Here is a 22,339-nt window from a genome sequence, read left to right as displayed (position 1 = left end):
AGATTGCTCACCTTCGAACAAGAAATGTGAAGGCAGGCGACCTCCCGAAAATGTGAACTTGCACAGTTAAGTACCAAGTTAAGTCGAGGATGAGAACAATTGGCAGACTATAGTGCCACGGATTTGTTTTGTGTGCTTAAATGTGTCTATTTAGGAGAGTTTTAGGATTATCTGGAGTTGCAGTGAGCCAATAAGAAGCCACACAGAGAATAGAACAAAGTAAAAGTACCTGCTCACCATTAATCTGGAAATGCCAAGCAGAGTGTTTCAGTCACCTATGGCAACTGCTTCTGGGACAACAGAAATCTTTTATGGGCCGGCTCCTGCAGCCGAAGGACCGTGCCACACCATTGGCTGGCTGAAAGAATGACTGGCAAACTTGTCCATCTATTATGCATGCCAGTTTACCTTTAGTGCGTTCTTGAGCTCACTTTCAGATAAGCACAGAGGAGAGGTAACCGGCCAGCACCGAGACTCTGAGCACCCATCTGTTCACCTGGTAAGACATTTATTTTTCTGTTTTGATGCTTTTTTGTTCTTTACCTATCACCTCTATTGATGCAAAAGTAATTATACTGTATTTCATGTCTTGGATCTGTAAAATCTGAACAATATATCCGGAATTTTTAAGCCTACCTGTTGAGAAAAGTGTTTTTATGCACCGGACAGGAGCACCCTGAGGGGAATCAAAAATGGAGCTGATGGGATCTTCTCTAACAGCCACATATGCTCGGCCAAAAACCAGCCACTTCCTGCCCGCCATCTCCACCATGGCGTCCAGCTATCGCAACACCCAGCCTGCGTTGGCCATGAACCCCAGCGCCAACCTGTGGAGGACCAACGCCTACTACAAAAGCAGCGGCATCATCCCGACCCCCTCTTCCCTACAGCGAGATAATTTAGATCTGGTCCGAGCCCAGACCATGTTCTACCCATCCAACAGGACGGCGATGTCCACCCGCTACACCCCCGACGACTGGTACAAGTCCAACATGAGCAACTACATGGAGTCCGAGTCGTCCCGGAAGAGCGCAGAGAGACTCAGAAGAGATACCCTACGGATGATGCAGGATAAGGAGCAGCTCACAAGGCTAACCCAAGAGAAAACCAGCAAGAACATCGGCGAGCGGCTTAATGACATCGTCTTCTGGAGGGCTGAGCTGAGCCACGAGATTGACAACATGGTTACAGAGATAGCAGCGCTCACTGAGGTCAAGAGGAGGCTGGAGAGAGCCTTGGCAGAGACTCAAGGGCCCCTTCAGGTGAGGGTGGGAGGAATAAATGAGTGTGTGTGTGTGTGTGCGTGGGTGTGTGTTACCTTGAAGTAGCAAACACACTGATATCTGGTAAGTAATATCGGACTTTTGAGTTGTGTTATTGGAACATTTTGTGGGAAATATTGACATTTGACGAGGACTATTTGCATTTGCCTTGAAATCTTCACATTTTGGTCAGGCCTTTTGTTCACGGCACTCATTAACACCCTCTGGGTGCGTCACGTGGTCACTGTGGTGGAACAGTTTTGACTAGTGTCCCCGCTTCGTTGTAACAACTGTTGCGTTCAGGAAACTTTCCAACGCAGCAGAGCTCTTGCTGGGGCAAAGTCCTAATTAGGTCAATGCCCGGACCACTGGTCATTTGTCTCAGCCAGAGTGAGTCAACTTGATCTAGCTGGAGATCTGATGACATGACAACACCTTGCTCAGCTCAGATCATATGGCAGGTGGCTTTCTTTGAGACTTCTGCAGGTAGCTGAAACTAGAGAATGCAGCTTATACAATGCACTATATACTGCATGCATAGGGACGGGGACATACACTTATATAACGTACCTGCTCATCTATTCAAAATGTCACAATGAAGACATTGCAGCATTTTGAAAGATATGTAATTACACTCTTACGACCACCTCAACTTATTTCAGCCATGATCACTTTGTCAACAGGTGTCTCAAGAGTGTTTGTACCACAGAGAGAAGCGGATGTCCATCGATCTGGTCCATGACGGCGTGGAGAAAGACCTCATAAGGGTAACGTTAAAGCGGGAGTGTGAGCATGTGTGACCTCCGATAGCAACCTTGGAAAATGAATGTGCATATTGTGTTTACTTGCGTTGCAACAAGGAAGTGGAAGTCATCAAGTCATGTCAGGAAAGGATGAGGCGACATCTGGACAGAGCCATCGCTCAGCTGGCGTGAGTCTGAGACATCAATTTATGCAATATTATTAAATGTCTGATTCTATTGATGTGATCTTTTCACAAACTGTGACGTTTGACATGGATTTGCTATAAAGTTGTGTGTCCGTGTTGCTTTGTGGGGTTCCTCAGGTCAAACCGAGCAGCCCAGCATGAATTGGAAAGAGACATGAGCGACAAAGTGACCGCTCAGAGGATAGATGGCAGGTGTCACCATCTGAGGAACACATCCGACGGTATCGGCTACTACAGAGGGATTGAAAGACTTGACCCCTCGTGAGTACAGTTCTATGCGATCGATTATTAACAGTTTCATCGCGTCAAACGACTGCTAGCAATTTCCTTTGTTGGTCTAAACCAGCGTGATATACCGGATGGGTTGAATTGTCAATCACAGAAAGAATCACAGTCTTTTGAAAGTCAAACTAAATCATTTTGTTCATAAACTAGGTTTAAATCCAACATAATGAGTCTGCACTACACCTGTTAAACCCTTTTATATCAGGAAAATCAAGAAAAAATCATGGTATAAATCCCTCCCCCCCAAAAAAACATGTTAGGTATCAAATTAAACACAAAAATCAGGGCTACAATAATATATCATCCCAATGTACAACCTTTAAACACAACTCAAACAACAAATAGGATTAGGGGTTAGGGTTAGGGTTAGAGTTAGGGCTTAAAGGGCTACGGCATAACAATTTCAGGAGAATCCATGTTGAGATATTTTAGGCTGGACCAAAGTTGTGGACCAATCACTAGCCACATCACTAGCAATGGCTAGAAAGTATCCAACAATTGTCCTGCCTACATCAATGTTCAATGACAGTGAGAGTGTCACGCCTTCCCCTCCCCCCGTCAGGCTCTCTCTACCGGACTCGTGGTCCAAATTCACCGACGACAACATCCTGCTCTCCCAGAGCGAACGAGCCGCCTCCCAGAAGCTGAGGGACGAGATCGAGATCCTGCTGAGCACCACGTCCAACGAAATGTGGAACCAGTTCAACAACGCCAACGTGGCCTTCACCAACCGCATATCGGAAACCGCCGATGCTAAGAACAGCCTGCAGACGCACCTGGCTAAGGTGTGCAACCCAGTCAACATGGCCGCACGCCCCGAAAGACAATGTGGTTTTGAATGAGAAACTATCCCATTATTTATCAGAGTTCTCACATGGCTCAGAGTTGAATCCATTCCTTCTCTAACTAAATTTGCCACTTACGAGGAAGAGATCATGCGTTTGCACCCTTCTCTTTTATTTTCTTCACGCAGTAAAAACAGTACCTGTGCTAGCATGTGATATGCCAAAAATGCACAGTGCATAAATGAGAAGAGAAATCCGTTGGGGACTTGTGTCTCGTCTGCAGTGGAGTGTGCATGTTTACGGTATTCCTGTCAGAAGAGAGGAATGGTGATAAATGCGCCTTTCATTGCTCGTGCCACACTCTACACTGCATCCCATTGTTCTCGGGTTAATTGCAAAGGGTTAAACAGTGAATCCACATCAGCTGTTGGATGGGTTTGAACACTGACAGCAGCTGTGATGTGAGACACACAGTCCTTAATAAAGCTCTGTCACTGTCAGTTGTAAGGAGTAGTGATTTTCTGGAATTAAATTACATCAAATGGGTTGGGACAGAGCAGGCCACTGTGCAGCACTGTGCTCAGCTGATTCAAAGCTGACAGCGGACACTGTTTACTTGTTCTCTGCCTCTAGTATTGAGATTCTCATTTATTTCCCCCCCTCCTCACGTCAATAGTTCCTCTTTTACCCTATTTAATGAATGAGACATTCCGCTGTTACTAGGATTAGACAATGCTTTCCTCTTCTGTCACTTCATCCTGAGTGTGTCTCGTCTCATCACCCAGACTCTGCAGGAGATCTTCCAGACAGAGATGCTGATCGAGTCTCTGAAGAAGGCCCTCAGAGACAAAGAGTGCCCGCTGAAGGTGGCCCAAACCAGGCTGGAGGAGAGGACCCGCAGGCCCAACGTGGAGCTCTGCAGGGACAACCCGCACCACAGGTGCTGTCGCTGTGCAACTGCAGTGCTCCTTCTTCAGTTGGCCATTAGCACATCCATGAGATACAAAGTCATTTGTTTCTGCAGACATTTTACGATAAAAATTGATCACACAGGTTCAAAAACTAATTGTTATACAATAATTTTACTATACATCTTTGAGAAAATACATTGAATACTTTTCTGTTTTTGTTCATTTGTATTGAGTTGGGTAAAATTGGGGGTGCAATATACTGGTAGCCCCATTTTGATAGCGAGACATCATGACCCAAGACAGAAAAAGACCGGCATTTTTCGACAGAAATCATTAGTATTTCCAAAATACTGTATCGTAGCTACGTACATTGAATCACTTGAACCTCTTAACGTTCTGCCGTCCCGCGGGCGTCTTTTACTTTACATTCTAGTGTGCACTGTACCCCCTATTTATAGTTCGGTACGAGTTTGGTACAAGTGCCATATGTTTCTGGAAACCTACAATTCTTGTGATTCCAGCTGTGTAACCCGTTTCAAGATCAGACCACCACAGCATCTACAAACGAGACTTTTGTCAGACAACAACAAACAAACGATTGCAAAATCCAGGCAACTCATCGATGACGCCTCATATTGATCCATAAATCCATAACATTCTAACAACAACGGCGTTGTTACGTCCTAAAGGTCCAATAAAAATAAATCCCATAAAAGATTTAGTCCAAAACACGTGATTACATCCATAAATATCCACCAACTGGCGTTGCATCATTTCATATCGGCTGGAAGATATGAAAGAAAAACAGAAAAAAGCATGTTTGCATGAGAGCACAGCTACAAACTCGGCACCAAAATGACCGCCGAAATCTAACGTTTACAATGAGACCCCAGTTGAACCAATAGCTTCATGTCCTGACTGACAGGCTACATTACCCAACCAGAAGCTACGTTGAAGTTCAGGCTCAGCCTCTATTTTCTTACGTGGCTTAAGCCTGTCACGTCGTACAGCTCAGATGACAGGCGTTTCATACAGCCAATGAAATTGCCTAAAAAACAGGACTAAACAAGAGGGGGTGGAGATGATCCCAACAGGCTTCAGCTTCACCAGAACAGACTTCTGCTCATAGATCCATAAATTAGCATAAAAATGCATTTATACTTAATTTTCTACCAGCAATACTGGTAGTACATATGAATAGTACCTCTATAAGTTTGCAAGACTATAAGCCTTTTTAATAGGTATATAGTATATATATCAGGAATATTTTCAGTCTCAAAATGAAAAAACGCCGAGACACTTCATTAGAAAAACATGTGTAAAATATTCATTTTCTGTGATATTGTTATCTGCTTTTTACTTAGACTAGATAAGGCTTCAGGCTATGGTCCCATTGTGTTTTCCAGTCCATAAGTCCCATTTGTAGTCATCTACAGGCATCTATTTACAAAGAAATGTTCAGGCGGAAACATTATACTTTAGTGTGTTCAAACTCATATAACTCAGTGTCAGCAGCACTTAAAGTGATTCTGACTAATGAGGGAAAAAAGCTTTAGATTGTTATCTTTCAAAAGAGACCAAGACCATGCATTTACTCCACATAGTTCAAGTACAGCTTCCAATTTACTTTAGGTATACCTGGATAGGCGTTTTTCGTCAAATTTTACAGGAATGTTAAGAGGTTAAACCAAAATGTACATGTATAACACAGATATTAATGCAAATGTAATTGTTCTTGTATCAGATCTTGGTTTCTTATTGCTGAACTGCAATCTACTGGAGCTGATTTGACATTAAAACATTTGACATTTTATGTATGGATGCAATGCACAGCTTAACCAAAATTATCGATTTATTAAAAGTTAAGAGTGCAATGTATTGCATTTTTTGATTTTTTCCTTTCATGCGGATGTCAAACCTTTCGCGAAGCTACCTTTGGGAGACGTTGATCAGTGACTTATAGTGACATAATGGATATTAATGGGTCATCTGTGTTTCATCCCATCTCTGACTACAATATTTCTTTAACTACAACAATATCACATCAATAAATCATTTTACAGTCTGTGTTTCCTGGGGCTGAAAAGGTTTCCTTGCCTTCTTCCTCTCTCCTGCTAACTTAACGGCGAGCTGCTTCTCTTTGTCCTTCCTCGTTTAGACTGGTGGGCGAGGTGAGGGAGATCGAGGACACCATCCATCGGCTCCAGGAGAGGCTGGTGCAGGCGGAGAACACTCTGCAGACTCTGGTCAAGACCAAAGTGACCCTGGAGCATGACCTGTCCATCAAGGCCAACTCGCTCTTCCTGGACCAGGAGAAGTGCATGAGCATGCGCAAGAGCTTTCCCAGCATGCCTCGCCTGGTGGGCTACACCTGAACTAAGTCTTCAAAGAGGACGGACCACTAGAATTAACTACCACTGCTCCAGTGGTTTTGGAGTGATTTTTGAGGGTGTTGTGGGTGATTTGACCAAAACTAAATAGCTTCATTTTACGGGCACTGACGTCTAAACTGATCATGAACAATGGATTATCGTAATGTTGAGTAGTTTACCCGTAATGTAAAATAAAAAGCAATAAAATCGTAAAGTGTTGTGATGTCATAGGAGAATCGATTATCTTGGTGACTAATCAGGTCTCCGCATGTTTTAATTTTTGCAACCAATTACATATATTTTTATATTGCATGTTTGCTGCATGTTACGAACCATTATCGTTAAAAAAAATGCTAGAAACGCTTGTGGTAACATCTGAAAAACATCTTATAAAAGCCTTTTAAATCATCAAAACCATACAACCCTCACACCAACTGCTAATTTCTTCATGTCATACCAGAGGCATCTCAACAATCAAAGGGGATCCCTTGATATGTTCTGACAGCATCCACAGGAATGACATATAACACACATTGTCACTCCATTCCTGCGCTTGAAGGCTTTGATTCATAACCGTAACCCCTTTGCTTTTAACCCCATGAACAGCAGTAATTTGGGTTTTATACAGATCTGTCGTCGCACCAGTGGAACGCAAGCGGACCTGGTAGCGCATGCGACATTAATCCCCAAACAAATAGCCGGGATAAGCTTGTGCAACGCGGTTGCTCGAGACAAAGACAAACACTCTCTGAAGGCTCACTCAGATCTGTCAGCGGTCTCTGACCTGAATGTCACCTTAAAGGGGAGCCACTGATTTGAACCCAAGCATACACCCTCGGTCAATTGTTGCACGTAGACATATGGATCGCGAAGGACGTTTGTGTTTCTCCCGTCCGACTTTGATGACCCATCACTCATCGCCTCGCCCATTGGAGGAGCTGAACAAACAACTTGTGAGTCACATGTGAAACCCCACACCCATCGTATGGGACTCCAGTCCCATACCACTCGCTTCTCATTGGCTACTTTCTCCACCAGCACAGGGAGAGGTGCCATCTACTCCGACATTTAAAGATGTGGCCTGAATCAACTTTGAACGCAAATAAACACTATTTTTGACCCAACCCTCCCACTCCTACTGTGTAACCTTTGGCTGCACTGAGGAATGTAAACCTTGCTCGTACCGCCGATGCGGCTTCAGTTAAACGCCGTCAGTACAGTAGTAACCGCGTCTCCAATCGCTAAATGGATCGCCACAATCAGAGTACATACTTTTTTCTGGTTCTAAAATACAATTTAACCTTGGTTCTTCTTTAGTCAATTTCTGTTTGATTTCCTTGTTATCTTATAGCGTCAGAAGGAAAAGAACATGCACCAAAATAAGCCTGCGTTCGAGTGTGTGTCTGTCAGGTTAAGAGACAGACGTTAGCGCTGGCAAAGAAATCACAGTTAAGAGATGCAACCGGGCCGCTGAGCTCCACCCATTCTACCTCAAACTCTGGTTCCACCTAAATCCTTTCAGTGGCCGCAGCATTAAAAGCATGACAACATCTCCCGTGTAAATAGAGTAGTTTCATTACAGAGACTCCTGACTGGAGGGAGGGAGTGGCCGGACAGATAAACCGCTCAGTGCATGTGTGTGTAACTTGCACTTTGATTTAGGAGTAATGTTTTACCACTGTATTAAGTCACTGTCACAGTGAGCCCTCTGCTTTGCAAACAGCATTGTGTTGGACTAAGACCCTCAGGAGAGAGTCAATGGCAGGAGCTCTCTGCCATGGCTTCCGACATGCATGTTTGTGTGTGTTTGTGTGTGTGTTTGTGTGTGTGTGTGTAGTCCCACTCCTGCCCAGGCACATTCCTCAGCCCTAGTATTGCAAAGAAAGGCCCCCTGTTGTCTCGCTTACATCAAAAGACTCGCTGCTCATCACCTTGTAATTAAACACACTGACAGATAGCACAGAGTCGACCCCCCTCTTTATCTATCCCTTTTGCTTTCCCCTTCTTCCAACTCGCTTCACTTAAGTGGAATGAACCCCCCTCGTTTCTCCAGCGTATGTCTCTTTGAGGTTACGGGTCTCTGTTGGGATGGGACACAAATAGGCCTTCTTATTTGACCTCCTCTACCACCCCCGCTTATGGGGAATGTACTCTGGAATTCTCCCTGCGGTCCAAACATATTGGCGGTTTATTCTTAACGCCCGGTCTTGTTATAGATGCCCTGCGCCCCATGTTGTTTTATGTTTCTGACATACCACTGAACCAAACTGAAGAGCTGGTTGCAGATTACTTGCGACTGGTGTCAGCCACCGAGGGTTTCTTACTCGGTGCTGTAATTACAGACTTGGACTGAGTGTGCACCATTGAAGGAGAAAAGTGGTGGACATTATGGAGACTGTTTGCTTTACTCTAACTATATCAGTTTAAGTATTACCACTGATTACTCTATTATGGGCATTGGTTCTAACCTGTACAAACAAATGTTAATCTGTTGGCAACTTGATTACGTTATGGATAGTTAGATCTCCAAAACAGACAATGTGGAAGCAAAAATGGCCTCAATACACATCCAGTAGACACAGAGCAACATTACTATCATACAGAAGTCATATTTCTGGTCAACTCTCCAATATTTGCCTGCCTTTAAACTCTGTTTTGGTCTCCACCAACACTAGCGAAATGGAAAGCTGGCTCAATATGTTGCTCGTTGTTTGACTTTCTGGTCCAGCCGTTAGGTGTTGTTAGGTAGCATGCAGTGGGTTAACTTGAGGTTTCTTTGGACATTTGAAATGGTATTCTGATGGAAACCAACCCAATCTTATGGGAAAGCGCATGAATGGTACAAAATTCTATTATTATGCGTTTTTAGGCTTTCAGTGTGTATGCTGCTTTTTGCCATTTGTCATTTAACACCACGTCTTATTGTGAAACTATGATGGCTGCAGTCAGGGCGGCAACACAACCAATTAGTTGGGTTGAGGAAAAACAACATGGTTGGGCTTTAAATAAGTATGCAAACTACGGTAAAAGCAAAAAAAAAAGGCATTCTTGTTGCCCCTAAAACAACTTACAAAATGTTGTGTCATTCATAACCCATTTGGTGAGACATCACCACACATCACACAGTTATTTGATTCTATATTAATATAAAACACATTTTGATTCATGTAGATTTAGCTATTTTCCTGTGCTGTACTAATAGCGCTTTCCTTTTCAGAGGGTACTATTCGGAGCTTCTACTTATACTACAGGTGATTTGTCCAGCCCGTCTTTTGTGATAATTAAATGTAGGCTTTTTGTCTAATGGCCTGCAGTAACCATCGTTACCAAGTATAATTAAATTGAATAAAGCAGACCATCTCTTACTTCATGAAACCTTAAATCCAGCTGTAACTTTAATGTAAAAAAGAAGAAGCAAAACAACATATCAAAACATGTACCAAATACTACATGATGTGCATGTACAACAACACAATATCAACACAACATAATACAGCACAAAGAAATTGTCCAATTACAATTGGAATGAGCTTTTTTTGCCAGGTTCCTAGTCTTATCTTGGGTATTAAAAAAAACATCATCACGAAACAATCATGAAAAATGTGTCTGGGTTATAATTTTGGCAAACACGTAGCCAGGGTTTCATGGGATCGTGGCCTTAAATCCCTCTCGCTCGACGCTATGGAACATTTATCACTTCATCTCCTTTCGTCTGAAACTGCCGGAGAGCTCAGTTTGGACCGAACACCAAACATTCATGGGAACCAGCTCTTCCTGCCGCTTTTGGATCGTTGCCAAAAAACGCAGAGTTTTCTCAAGAGGCTGTTTTGGGCTGTTGAAACCGTCTTACTGAAGAAAGAAAGGAAAAGAAACTAAGCGGGAATCCGTTGCGCAATCGGCCCGGTAACAGTTACGAGCTAGAGAGAGGAAGCTGGAGACGGACTGATAAGACACATCATGCATAATGCGGTTTTCCACCCCAACTGTCAGCCTCTCGCACACAGTGGCTCTGTGGCTGTCTGATGATGACTTGCTCACATGAGAAATCTTTGCCTCCTTAAACTTGGATCAAATCACCATTATATCCCCCCCGCCCCCAAAAACATTCTGCACATAACTGTGTCTCCAATCAGGGAGTCGAGATAAGCCAGAGAAGCATTACTGCGAACCAGAGATCAGAGGTCATCCACAGGGACTGGCACGTGAAGCACACTGTAGAGGAGACAGAGGTCTTGTGGGTCATTTGTGTGATTGAGTGGAATTCTGGAGCGATCCATAGCATCGATCTGTGAAACACAATCCTACTGGAAAGAGGAGCGGGTGAACGACAGAGCGACACACGAGTCAAGATACAGTACTGCAGTCTTTCCTGCTGAATCATAGTGGGGGTGAGGATGACTTTGAGTTATGCTCTGTGGTCTGTGAGTGAATAACATCTAATAAATATGGCTTGAGCAGGAACCATGGGAACAAGCAGAGCACAATAAAAAATAGAGCTGGTCAGAACTGCAGTTCCCCTTCATCCATTTTCCACATTGTCATGGCGGTGACCTTTACTGCTTGTTGTCCGGCCACTTCTTTCGCCGTTTACGAATCGAATGTCACGGCATATGGTGTGGATCACGACCGGGTGATTTCAGTAACGTCAGAATGACACAGGCCTTTTTTTTCGATTCTTCGAGAAACTATTTTAATGCCAGATTTTTGCTGACGAGCTTCACTTCAAAGTGAGCAATGGAATGATGCAATCGCAGACATGTTCCCCAAAACAGTGAGATGTTAGGCTTCGGATTAGATTTAAGTAACTAATTCAAGAGCGTAGATGAAATACTATAGCAATGACTATGTAGGACTTTAGAGTGAAATCCTTTTTTTATTATCGAACAACTCCACCCATAGACTGTCTTTACTCACATCAATCTGTTGTGTATTTAGTGTATTTTAAAAGCGACGGAGCTCAGTTCACCCCTTTGCTGTCACCACTCTGTGTCTCGTCTGATTAAAGTGTGATGACAAGACGAGGGCTGTGAGTAGCTCAAAACTTTATCCACACACACAGACAAACAGACTGTGTTTACCTGCCGCCTCACTTCAATCCCGCCGGTCCTCCTTTGTGTGACTCATATCTGATTTGCACACTCCATTTGCAAGTATTACATCAGAAAACAATGGAATGGTGTGATTTCTGTACTCTCGTGTGTCCTGCATGTTGGTGTAAAACAGGAGCGTTTGATGTGAGTGGAGAGCCGACTGCAGTGGGAGGGGAGCTATTAAGTGACTACAACTCCGTGGTCAGAGACAGACAGCGGCACTTCGCATGCTGATGACAGGACACGAGCACTGACCCACCTTTGACCGACAGCTGTCAGAATCTGGCACATGCTGAGGCAGAAGAGCCCGGACGAGGCCTTCCCCCTTCTGACCCACGAGGAGAATCGGCCGGATCCACCGACTCAAAGCCGAGCCGCTGCGAGTATGAGCCGTTTACTCATCCCGGCTAATGGATTCTGGGTTGGAGCCAAGATGAGTCTAATTGCACAGCAATCAAGTGAAAGACGGCGGCCTGTCACATTATTTTAAAAGTCTACGAGGATGTAATCTCAGCCGAGTGAATGACGAGGGCCTTTTCGCCGCATTATCTCCAAACAATTCTTCATCTTACCAATCTCAATTGGTCGAAACGTAAACATCACGTGTGCACGCCGCATCTGCTTTACCACTCTTCCCTGTGCTGGCATGCGGATGGAGTTACTGTAACTCGATCATGTCTACTCTCCGCACTCATGCCAGGGTCCTATCTACGGTTCTGCTTTGCACTCTCGCCGTCTGCCGCGCTAACGTGGAGATAAATCGTACCGATTTAACGGCGGAGGTGAGATCTTAGACGGCGTTCCAGATGTGACATTATTCAGTATCTCGGGTTGGATGTTTGTCACGCGGCTCTCCCCCCGGAGAGCTCGGCTCCGAGCTTAATAACAAAGGCGGTAAACGTAACACTCCCGTGTCCACTCGGCCCACTGATTGTCAGTCTTTTACAAACATTGACATATAAGGGATGGGGAGCGCCCGCACAGCCACTCAACGCTTTTAACAAGAGTTCTCCTCGACAGGTCACTGTAAACCTGGCCGGTCCACCGCTCATATGATCGGGGTCGAGACCTAATGATTCTGTAAACAGCAGAGTTGCACAAAAGCAGATATCAGCTGCAAACAACATCAGACAAAGAGGCACTTCTACGCAGCTCACACTGATAACCGAGCGGCCACACAGCGGCACTCCGGTCCTGTAAGCGTATCTTTCATGTGTGTGTGTGTGTGTGTGTGTGGACATGAGCACAGCAAAGAGGCCTCGGTTTCCATGCGAGTGTGAAAACACACACACACACACGCAGAGGCGTCCAGGAAGTGTGAGCTTAAGTGGTGAAGAATAGAGAGTGGACGCTGACAGAGGGGTTATCTGAGGTCGGACGGGGCCTTGGCTCCTCCACAGAAGAAAAGCGTATGTGTCATAGAGCGCTTAGAAGTATGCGTTTTATGACTTATGAACATATTATGATGTTTTCAGGAACCCAAAAAAATCCTACTGCATTTGTAAATGATGCCCTGCAGTATGCAGGGAGGAGGAGGAGGAGATAAGGTAGTCAATTCATACTTTTCCAAATATTTACACTTTTGACCGCTCCCTATTTTTTTAATGGAATTCAATACATTGCAACACCCATATTTAGAGGGCTAACCTCGGTGCATTCTACGGTCATGAGGGCAACACGGGCTGCGGGCCCTGTTCAGGGGGGGGGCGTGAGTCACGTCCAGCAGAGGAGAGCCCCAGATGCAATCGCTCACTGGGCTCACCCATGCACACGTTCACACATACTGTGAGTCACTACGACCAGAGGGAAAAGACCACCACTACACCCCACTGCAACATGTTTGTGTTTGTTATTGCCAAGGCAACGTCATTAAGCTGATTTTACAGGGAAATGTTCCATTTTGGATAAAGTCCAGAAATAGCTTTCTCTCACTGTGATGTGCTATAAATGCAGTCAAATGCATGACAAGGCTTGATGAACACAATGTGCTAAACAAAGGAAGTTATCTCATATATTCCACTCGAATATGTTCTTATTGAACAATATATACTCTGGGAAATGTATGTTGGATGTACTTTCTATATTCACTGAGCAAGCAACCACAACAACGTGGAAGTGCAGTGCAATTTGTAATAACAGAAGAAGAAAAAGAAGCTGGAAACAGAGTCAGAAAAGATAGAAAATAATCCTCAAAAGCTGATTTCAGTTACCACGACAGCCAAACAATCATCCGGCAGGTCACTACACATACAGCAAGTTAGTAACTAAGGCAACCCGTGCGCTATTACGCATGGCACGTCTATTTTGGGAACCCTGGCCGCGGACCAGAGGGTCACTCCATGACGCAGCGACGCACGAAGGGCGTTGTTCTCCCATAATGAGACGCTTTATAACAGCACGTCAGCGCCTGGCATCAATCTAGTCTGAGAGCGACGTTTAGAACTGAGGGACTACCGCTGTTGGACTCTTTTGGGAACACTTGCTTTTGCTTCCTGCGATCCTAAAACTCTCTCTCTTTCTCTTTTTTTTGTGGAAATACAAGCTCACCGCTCCCAGTAAGTGGACTTTGTTAACTTTCTCATATCCAGCTGCGCTCTGTCTGTCTCAAGGAGGAAACGCTGCATGGGATACCCGCCGCTCCATTACGCAGCCGGACAGGAGGGCGCTAAGAAATACTTTTATTCGATGAATCAAGACGTTGTTATTGCTTTTTTAATTTTTTAACTTATCAAATTGTTTCCATTTGGTAGATGACACAAGCCGGCATTGTAACGCCATCTTAAAAGAACAGCGGGGTTTGAAACGAAAAAGGGACTCAATCTGGAAAGAGTCGAGCTTTTTAAGCACCTTTAAGTTTGTTAGAGGGAATTAAAAAACAGAAACGTGACTCTGAGATCAGCGTTAAAGTTGAATCCTGTCAAACTTTAACTTCAATGTAAATCAAATCCCCCCCCTTCCACGTATGCATTATTAACAATGGCTTTCTCGTTCATGTGGTTTTATTATAGTTAATGCACATGACGCCATCCCATGAACTTTCTCTAAAGGCTGTCCGTGTTGAACGTGCTGCAGCGACACACCCATGCCCCCCCCCCCCCCCCCCCCCCCCCCACACACACACACACACTCACACACACTCACATACTGACAGAGACCGTCTCCTCTTCTCATTACTGCCCAGATCGCCTGTAAAGATGCTGCTCCTTCTTCTGGGAATCGTCCTCCTGCACGTCGCTGGTCTGGTTCTCCTGTTTGTGTCAACAATTGTCAGCGTGAGTAAATCTGTCCTTATGCATCTTTCTTTCTTTCTCCAGATTAATTTAATCGGAATGTAATTTTAAGGATTAAATATGAACACAAATGAACAGAAAAACCCTCCCCATTGATGCGTATACTCACATATTATACCTGCAGGAAGAACAATAATGCACTTTTCTCCATAATTGGAGATACACTTCCGATATGTGATTTTAGGAATTGTAATATGCCAGTGAAGCTGATTCTCTTGGCGCTGCCCTTCACACTAAACTGACTGAGTTGTATGTTGTTGACACCAGGTTTGGACCTCAGGTGAAACTGGCACCTCAGACCTCTGGAACAACTGCACTACCACCAGTGTAGGATACCACTGTGACCCGGCATCCACTGGAGGTCAGACCCCTTCCTGATATTTGACTGTTTTCCTTTTTTAACTGTTATGTATTATAATCCAATGGCTAATATTGGACATTTCAATCACCTCTGTGCTGTGGCGCTGCGACACATCTCAGGATTTGCTCCCCTTTTGTGTTTTCTCCGGGTATAAAGCACCCACACACTGATTATATTAAAGGGGAGGCTTGAACTTTGTGTAAATGACTTGCTGGAATCCAACATTCCCCGTGCTGATGATGTGGGTGTGTCACGGGCTCCTCTGGGACTCTGGTGCCATCTAGGGCAGGGAATGTGGCAGTGCCGCTTGGAAGCGCTCGCTGATAGGCTGCAGCTGTATAAATAGTCGTGGTGTGATGTCCATATTCAGGGCCCGTGTCAGGGGAGTCCACGGCGACGGGAGCCTGGGAGTTGTGGAGGATCAAGGGTGGGGCCGCAGAGAGTATTTAAAGTTTTCACATCTATGTATGCGTGTGCATGCCTGTGACAGAGTGTCGGAAAGCGGGGAGACCTTGGGCCACCTCGTCCAGAACATAGCATCCTGATGGCGGGTCACGCCCAGCGGCGGATCAGAGTGTCCAGTGTTAGTTTCCAGGGATCATCGGGACGATTTAAGGCAGCAGCTGCGGCGTTTCAGATTTATTAAGCCAGCCACCTCCACATGTTTCAATTAGACAAGATATGTGTGGATCTATAGATCCCATTGTTTTTAAAAGACACCACACTTACAAAACAATCCCCATTGTCCTAATATGAAAAAAAAATTTGCAACAGGTTCATGTGAGATCACTGTTGAGCAGCTCTAAAAATGTGGCGTCACAGTGGTGCAGGAGCCACCGGGTGATGTCATCGGTCTAGAATGAGCCGCGCTCAGCCAGTGTGTGTGTGTGTGTGTGTGTGTGCAGCGCCTGCACGGTCTGCCAGGTGGCTCCATGGCACAGCCGGGTCTGTTTGACTTGCTTGCATTAGCGCGGTGACGCACGGTGTTTATACAAGGAGGCGCGCGTCTGGGCTCTGGCTTTGGGAGATGGAAGATAGGGGCCCCGTTCTCACGTGGGGGCCAACTCCTGCTTTCAATGGAGCTTTGCTGAGCAATCAAGTTCCTTCTGAAGTGACTCATGAGCCCGGTCATCGCGGTTTGATCCTTCTGAGTTTCCCCCTGGTTGCCTCGGCTCCATTTGGGTTCGATGACGCCCAAGTGAGAGATGACGCTCACATCACAGTTATCATCACACGCCGGGCTCGAGATTAATACCACTTCCTTACAACTACTTCATAGAATTTACTCACTCTAAAATTAGCTGTTGAGGAAGAATGTCCCGGGCGGGCCTTCGATACATAAACACAGTGAAGTAAACACAGTTTTATTTCCTATTTTCAGCTCAGTGGGTCTCAGAATAAAAAAGGGAGGAAAAACATCAACGGTTAGTTTACTGTTTGGTATTCGAGGGAAAGTCGACAGTAGAAGCATTGTAACACCACAATATTAAACCATGGCATTCAAATATTCTTTTTGAATATGAGTCATACTTGCTTATCAGTGATATTCTGAGCCCTCTTGGTAGGAAATGCCCCATGTCACTGCTTCCTACTGGTCAGTGAAGGAAGGAAGGATTTATCAGAAAGCAGGAATGTATTGTCTGTATTTATAGGCAGCACTATTCATAGCGCAGGGCTAGAACATTTCACCCATTTCTCACAGCATTATTACCTGGAAAACAGAATCATCATCATCATCATCATAATGGGATCTAAATGTTGCTCTAGCTGGATGGAGAGTTCGCAGCGTGTCATGTTCCCTCCCATATCTCATCAGATCAGGAACAAACTGGAGCGCTGTTATTGTGGGTAACCCGACTCCGTCCTAGCCTGGTCTTTCGGGATAACGTTCCCCGTTAAATCTATACATGGGATTCTTCGTGAACGTCCACAGACAGTAGAGTAATAACTGCTACAGGCCGGTGAAAAGTTTTGCTCATGTCGGCCTACATCATGTCAAAGTCATGTCATCATGCAAAGCGAGTGAGGGGGCGAATTACTTTATCAGCCTTTTTGTTGAGCTATTGAATTATTCATCATGCTTTTTATTTTTGTTCCATATTGTACGTGCCCCCGCCCCCATTAAACCACAACATTCACATAATGCAAGATAATGAATAAACCGCAGATGCTTGAGAAGGTTGGAGGAATAACATCTCCAATTTGAATGTCAGAGTTCGGCACTGATGTACGTGCAACAATAAAATCCCCTTTTTATAGGCTTGTCTGGAATATTTGCTGATGCTATGGATAGGTCAGGCCCAACTGAGTGTACTTCTGCGGCGGCTGCCAATGCACACGCCGACCTTTAGCCCCGTGTGCCATGGCAACGTCGTTTATGGCACGACAATGCGGCGGTTAAAGCAGACGCGGGCTAAAGAGATGCGTTCTATAGACGAAGGGAAGGGAAAGCGCGACTGCTCAGGAAACCCAAGAGGCCAGGGAGGTGGCGTGGATAACCCTCAGACAAGAAATAGACCCTGCATGGAAATCCTGGGATTCCTGAATCCTGGGATTCCTGACACACACACACACACACACACGGATGGTCCTCCCATACAGGTGTCTAATGGGTTAATGGGCTTCTCGCATCCCCGGCCTTGGAGCGAGCGGCGGTGATCGATGCGGTGCATTTAGTCATAGGTCCTGCAGCGAGGGGGCGCGCAGAGCTTTTAGGAACAGGATACCTGGGTTTCATTGTTGTGGATCCATTACACATTCCCAGAAGGAAACACATTACGTGCTTCAATTCAGCCGGGATAGGAGCAGCAGGCTTTGTTTTTTTATTTGTTTCCTTCTCATGCGCTCATTAAGTCAATGTTATATGTGAACGATGCTGCTGCTAATGATGACCGTGGGTCAGTTATTGACAAGCCTCTCCTTTCCCCTCCACTTGCAGAGTGGATCCAGGCGGTCCAGGCCCTCATGATCCTATCCATCATCTTCAGCTGCCTGGCGCTCTTCCTCTTCTTCTGCCAGCTCTTCACTTTGCAGAAGGGCGGACGCTTCTTCATCACTGGAACCTTCCAGATCCTTGCCAGTGAGTTCGATCCCCTCTTTGACATTTACACACAAATCCATCGAGACCAGATAGTCATTATGACACTGGGGAAAAAAACTAAAGTTGAGGCGTTAATTTGGACCATTAAGTCTTTCGTGAATCTGATCATGAAGATCATGTCCAAAAATTGTTTTGATCGAACGAGCACAAAACACTTAAAAGGTTGTAAACATGATTTTCAGCTATTTTTACTACAAACAAAACGCATACAAATCCACTTAATAACTCTATAGCACTGCTCTGCTGAGCACAGTAACCCAGTCTGAGCGTCCTCCTCCTACACAGACAAAGCAGGAGCAGACGATGCCGCTGCATCTACTGTGGGCAGAGAATTAGATTAAGAGAGTCTGAGCCAGTGACTAATGGTTTGATGCTCCGCTCGTCTATTGAGAGCAGGCTCCACCGCCCATTGTGTCCTCGCCTGGCAGCCCGTTCCTACGTCCCAGGTCGGCTCTCGGTAGCGTGCCAGCACCCACAGGTGCCCACTCAGCCAAACAGGAATGACACTGGGCGCGCTGCCATGTCGAAATGTCAGGGAAGGCCGGCCGCTGACAAACATGTCGAGCCATGTCTGACTGGAGGGGAGGGTGGGGCTGCGCTCGGAGATCAATAACCACGAGACGCTGTGATGTATTGTGGCGGGATGCCTTCTGGGAAAAACACTGACCCGCTCCGCCAGCCGGGGGTTCATCCCAGGGCTCAAGACGGAGAAAACATGATCTGATAATTGAGCCGGATGATGGCCAGCGTTGTTCAGTGTTTTCCGCCTTGTTCCCTTTCCACCCCCTGCAGGTTTGTTCGTGATGAGCGGAGCCATCATCTACACGGTGATGAGTCCGCAGTGGGTGGCGGGGACCTACGCCTTCGGCTACTCCTACATCCTGGCGTGGGTGGCCTTCCCTCTGGCGCTGATCAGCGGACTCATCTACGTCATCTTGAGGAAGCGAGAATGAGCCGCCGTCACTCCATCCCAGTGTTCCCAGTAACCCTGCCCAACTGCAAAGTGTCATCAGTCCCACTCTGAAGTTAAAAAAATAATATGTTTTGATGCCTGAGTACCAACGGCCCCTGGAGCCACCAGACCAACACAACCAGATTACAGCGAGGGGGGAGGGGGCGGATAATACCAAAAATCAACAAGCAAACCAACCAATACTGTCTCAGTTAAAAGATGTATATAGTATCTATGGTTTAAAACCTATTTATAACACTTTTTACATATATGTACATAGTTGTTGTGTTGCTCTGTCAATGGATACGTGTATGAGCTTTGTTTTAGCTGATTAAGTGCCTCAATGTTTGTTTGTAACGATGAAATAATTAGATGCTATTTTTGTTGCGTTTTCCTTTTTTTTTCGTCGCCTTTTTTGTTTTTCGCCAAATAATTATGAAGGAAAAAAAAAGAAAGACAAAATGTTACTTCAAGTATTTTAACCAATGTGCATGTATAGAAATAGAAGGGTTAGAGAAAGGAGAGATTCTTTTTTTTTTCGATGGGCTTGCTTTACAAAACAAAAAAGAGTGGTAACATCCCTGGACGTAGCATAGCCAGGAAATATAGATTTGGTCCTTTTCTATTTTGTGAATTTTCAAGTTTCAGTGTTTTTATTTTCAGTATTTTTCTATTTCTTATTCTCAACAAAAGATGGTGCTATGTATTTATCATTCCTATTACCGATAGCAATCATTTACAACAGAGTTACCTTGTTCTTGCTTAGAGTCAAACAGCCATTCATTAAAGTGGGAGTCAGACAGCGGTACGCCTGTACGTACAACGGCTGCTTCTTTAGGGAACACAGTCTATTTCACATTGCAGTGTCTGATTTCTCTTTTCTTCATCAGCTACTGTAAAATGAATAACTGAGTTGTGTGGGTGGTGCACTGATGAAATCGATATAGAATGTCAGTATTATTCTGCGGGTTTGTGAAGAGTTGGATTACAGTGAAATGACTTCATTTAGTCTCTATTTTAGCTCTTTTTGCCTTAATTGTAGCCCCATTCTGATGTTTGTGTTCACCTGGCTGTTAAAAAAGTCTCAAGAAGCCAAATTGCCTATTTAGTAGAATACCTTAAAAGAAAATAACATTGTGGGGCATTATAGCTTCAGAAAAACACATTTGATATTACCGGAAAGAAATGCCACTGAGTTGAAGCCATATAAGATAATATCAGATGAAGTTGGGGAAACATGTCGTATTAACTCTCTATGTGATGAAAAGGACAGAGAGGTTTGCAGTGATGACACAACTTGTCTGTTTCAAATACTTGAAGTTTGACACGCTGCCGTCTCTGCCCACTGACGTCTACGAGTTTTGTTTTTTCTTCTTCTCTTCTACTGTGTAAAACGCTGCTTAACAGACGGCGATGAGAATCTAGCCTAAAAAACACTCACTTACTCAATAAAACTTACTCTCACGTTATCTAATACTGTGTATTCCACTGTGACAAGGGACTGGATTCACGCTAACGCTCCACGCATGCAGATTTTCTGCTGGTTTTTCTCGGCTGTAACGCCGTCTGCCTGTAATAATCGCACGTCTCTGGGCTGCAAAAAGCACCGATGTCGTGTGGAGGGTGTGTGGGGAGGAGGGAGGGAATGAGCCAGAGACCGAAATTCAGCGTGCAGCATGTACTAAAATGCCTGTGTGCGGCCTACAGTCAAAGCCAGTCTATTTTACAGTGTACGAGATCAAATAAGCTGCCTTGTGCATGCGGTTGCAAATGCTGTTGTGTGACTTGTGTTACACACACTTGGAGAGGAGGAGGCGCGGCGGTTGGCATCCGGCAGTAAGCCATTCGAAACACGCAGCTAGTGTTTCAGTGTCATCGGTGTCTCGCTCAGCATCTGTAACAGGAGGACTTGGACGCGTCCCGAAAACACTGTAAAAGCACGGGGTCTGTCCTCCGCTTGACATCTCCTGTGACATCCTTCCGAAACAGAGCTATGTTGTGGTGGAATTAAAGCATTTAATTCAGAGCTTACACTCGTTTGTCTGCTGTGGTTTCTTTTTTTTCCCGTTCTTTTTTTTTTTAAGCACGACGCTCATTACCGGGTTCAGTTCGAAAGAGGTCGCCTCTAATGACGACTGCCCTTCTAATCTGTGTGAAGCGGCAGAGTTCAAATGTCTACGCCATGTTTACACCTACACTTCCAAATGATACTACCAAAGCTACTTTGAGTTTAAAACAATTAAAGGATGTTTCTTACCACCACGATTGCAGCTTGTTTTTCGTGTCTTTTGATAACACTGCACGCCTCATAGGTCACATGACCTGTGCTTACAGATTACGGGCTGTGATGCTATCTGTTCCTTTTAAAGACAACAGCCAGTTCCACAACAAGCGCGTCGGCACCCAGCGGATGATCGGTATCTAAATACACACACACATACACACATATACATATATATATATATATATATATATATATATATATATATATATATATATATATATAAATGCTGGGAGAGATTATTTGACTTGACATATGTGATGTAATGTCAAAATATTTTCACAAAAAATGATTTGTGAGGAACACAGAGCGAATTAACAATAGCAAAAGTTGGCTTAAAACAAAACAACAAAAAGTAAAGTTGCTATAAATATAATAAACACACACACACACGTTCACTCATAAACACATTATACAAAAATCCATCAAATCTTAACATCACTCAATCTCTTTACAAAAGCTCTGACACATCATACCCTGACAAGATATCCCAAACAAAAGGCTTAGCATTGCATTTATAAATTAGATACACTGCGTAGTAATTTAAATAACGCATTTATATTATATATATTAAGACTGTTAAACCACAGTGAGGGGCTCAAAGTGCAGCAAACTGGATTCAAAAGGTTTCAGAGGCCAAAAAGCGGCACCGACAAGCAACCGTCCAGACAGACAAACTATATGAAGCACAACACTGAGGA

The 22,339-nt window shown here is 44.7% G+C and overlaps 2 protein-coding genes across 2 annotated transcripts; both read left to right on the top strand.

Moving 5' to 3' along the window:
• Positions 1–692: 692 nt before the first annotated feature.
• tekt3 (tektin 3) lies at positions 693–6,567 on the top strand (the record flags this gene model as incomplete). The annotated part of the gene is made up of 7 exons (XM_079214147.1): positions 693–1,262; positions 1,946–2,029; positions 2,123–2,193; positions 2,329–2,472; positions 3,059–3,281; positions 4,067–4,221; positions 6,351–6,567. The coding sequence occupies 7 exons, from the start codon at positions 693–695 to the stop codon at positions 6,565–6,567; spliced, it is 1,464 nt and encodes a 487-aa protein (XP_079070273.1).
• Positions 6,568–14,089: 7,522 nt separating this feature from the next.
• Positions 14,090–21,622, top strand: pmp22b (peripheral myelin protein 22b). The gene is made up of 5 exons (XM_079237471.1): positions 14,090–14,209; positions 14,836–14,926; positions 15,212–15,305; positions 18,244–18,384; positions 19,198–21,622. Exons 2-5 carry the CDS (start codon positions 14,849–14,851, stop codon positions 19,356–19,358), a joined length of 474 nt encoding a protein of 157 aa, XP_079093597.1. The 5' UTR covers positions 14,090–14,209; positions 14,836–14,848; the 3' UTR covers positions 19,359–21,622.
• The last annotated feature ends 717 nt before the right edge of the window (positions 21,623–22,339 follow it).

The sequence above is a fragment of the Taurulus bubalis genome (genome assembly GCF_910589615.1).
Source record: "Taurulus bubalis genome assembly, chromosome: 2".
NCBI classification, from domain to species: domain Eukaryota; kingdom Metazoa; phylum Chordata; class Actinopteri; order Perciformes; family Cottidae; genus Taurulus; species Taurulus bubalis.
Note: the sequence above shows the minus strand (reverse complement) of the source record. Positions and strands in the feature narration are given on the sequence as shown.

What these genes read in the sequence shown, in the direction of transcription:
- pmp22b (XM_079237471.1), top strand. Translation starts at nt 14,849, where the DNA reads ATGCTGCTCCTTCTTCTGGGAATCGTCCTCCTGCACGTCGCTGGTCTG. An exon ending in TGACCCGGCATCCACTGGAG is followed by an intron (nt 15,306 to 18,243) that starts GTCAGACCCCTT and finishes CTCCACTTGCAG; the next exon opens with AGTGGATCCAGGCGGTCCAG. An exon ending in AACCTTCCAGATCCTTGCCA is followed by an intron (nt 18,385 to 19,197) that starts GTGAGTTCGATC and finishes CACCCCCTGCAG; the next exon opens with GTTTGTTCGTGATGAGCGGA.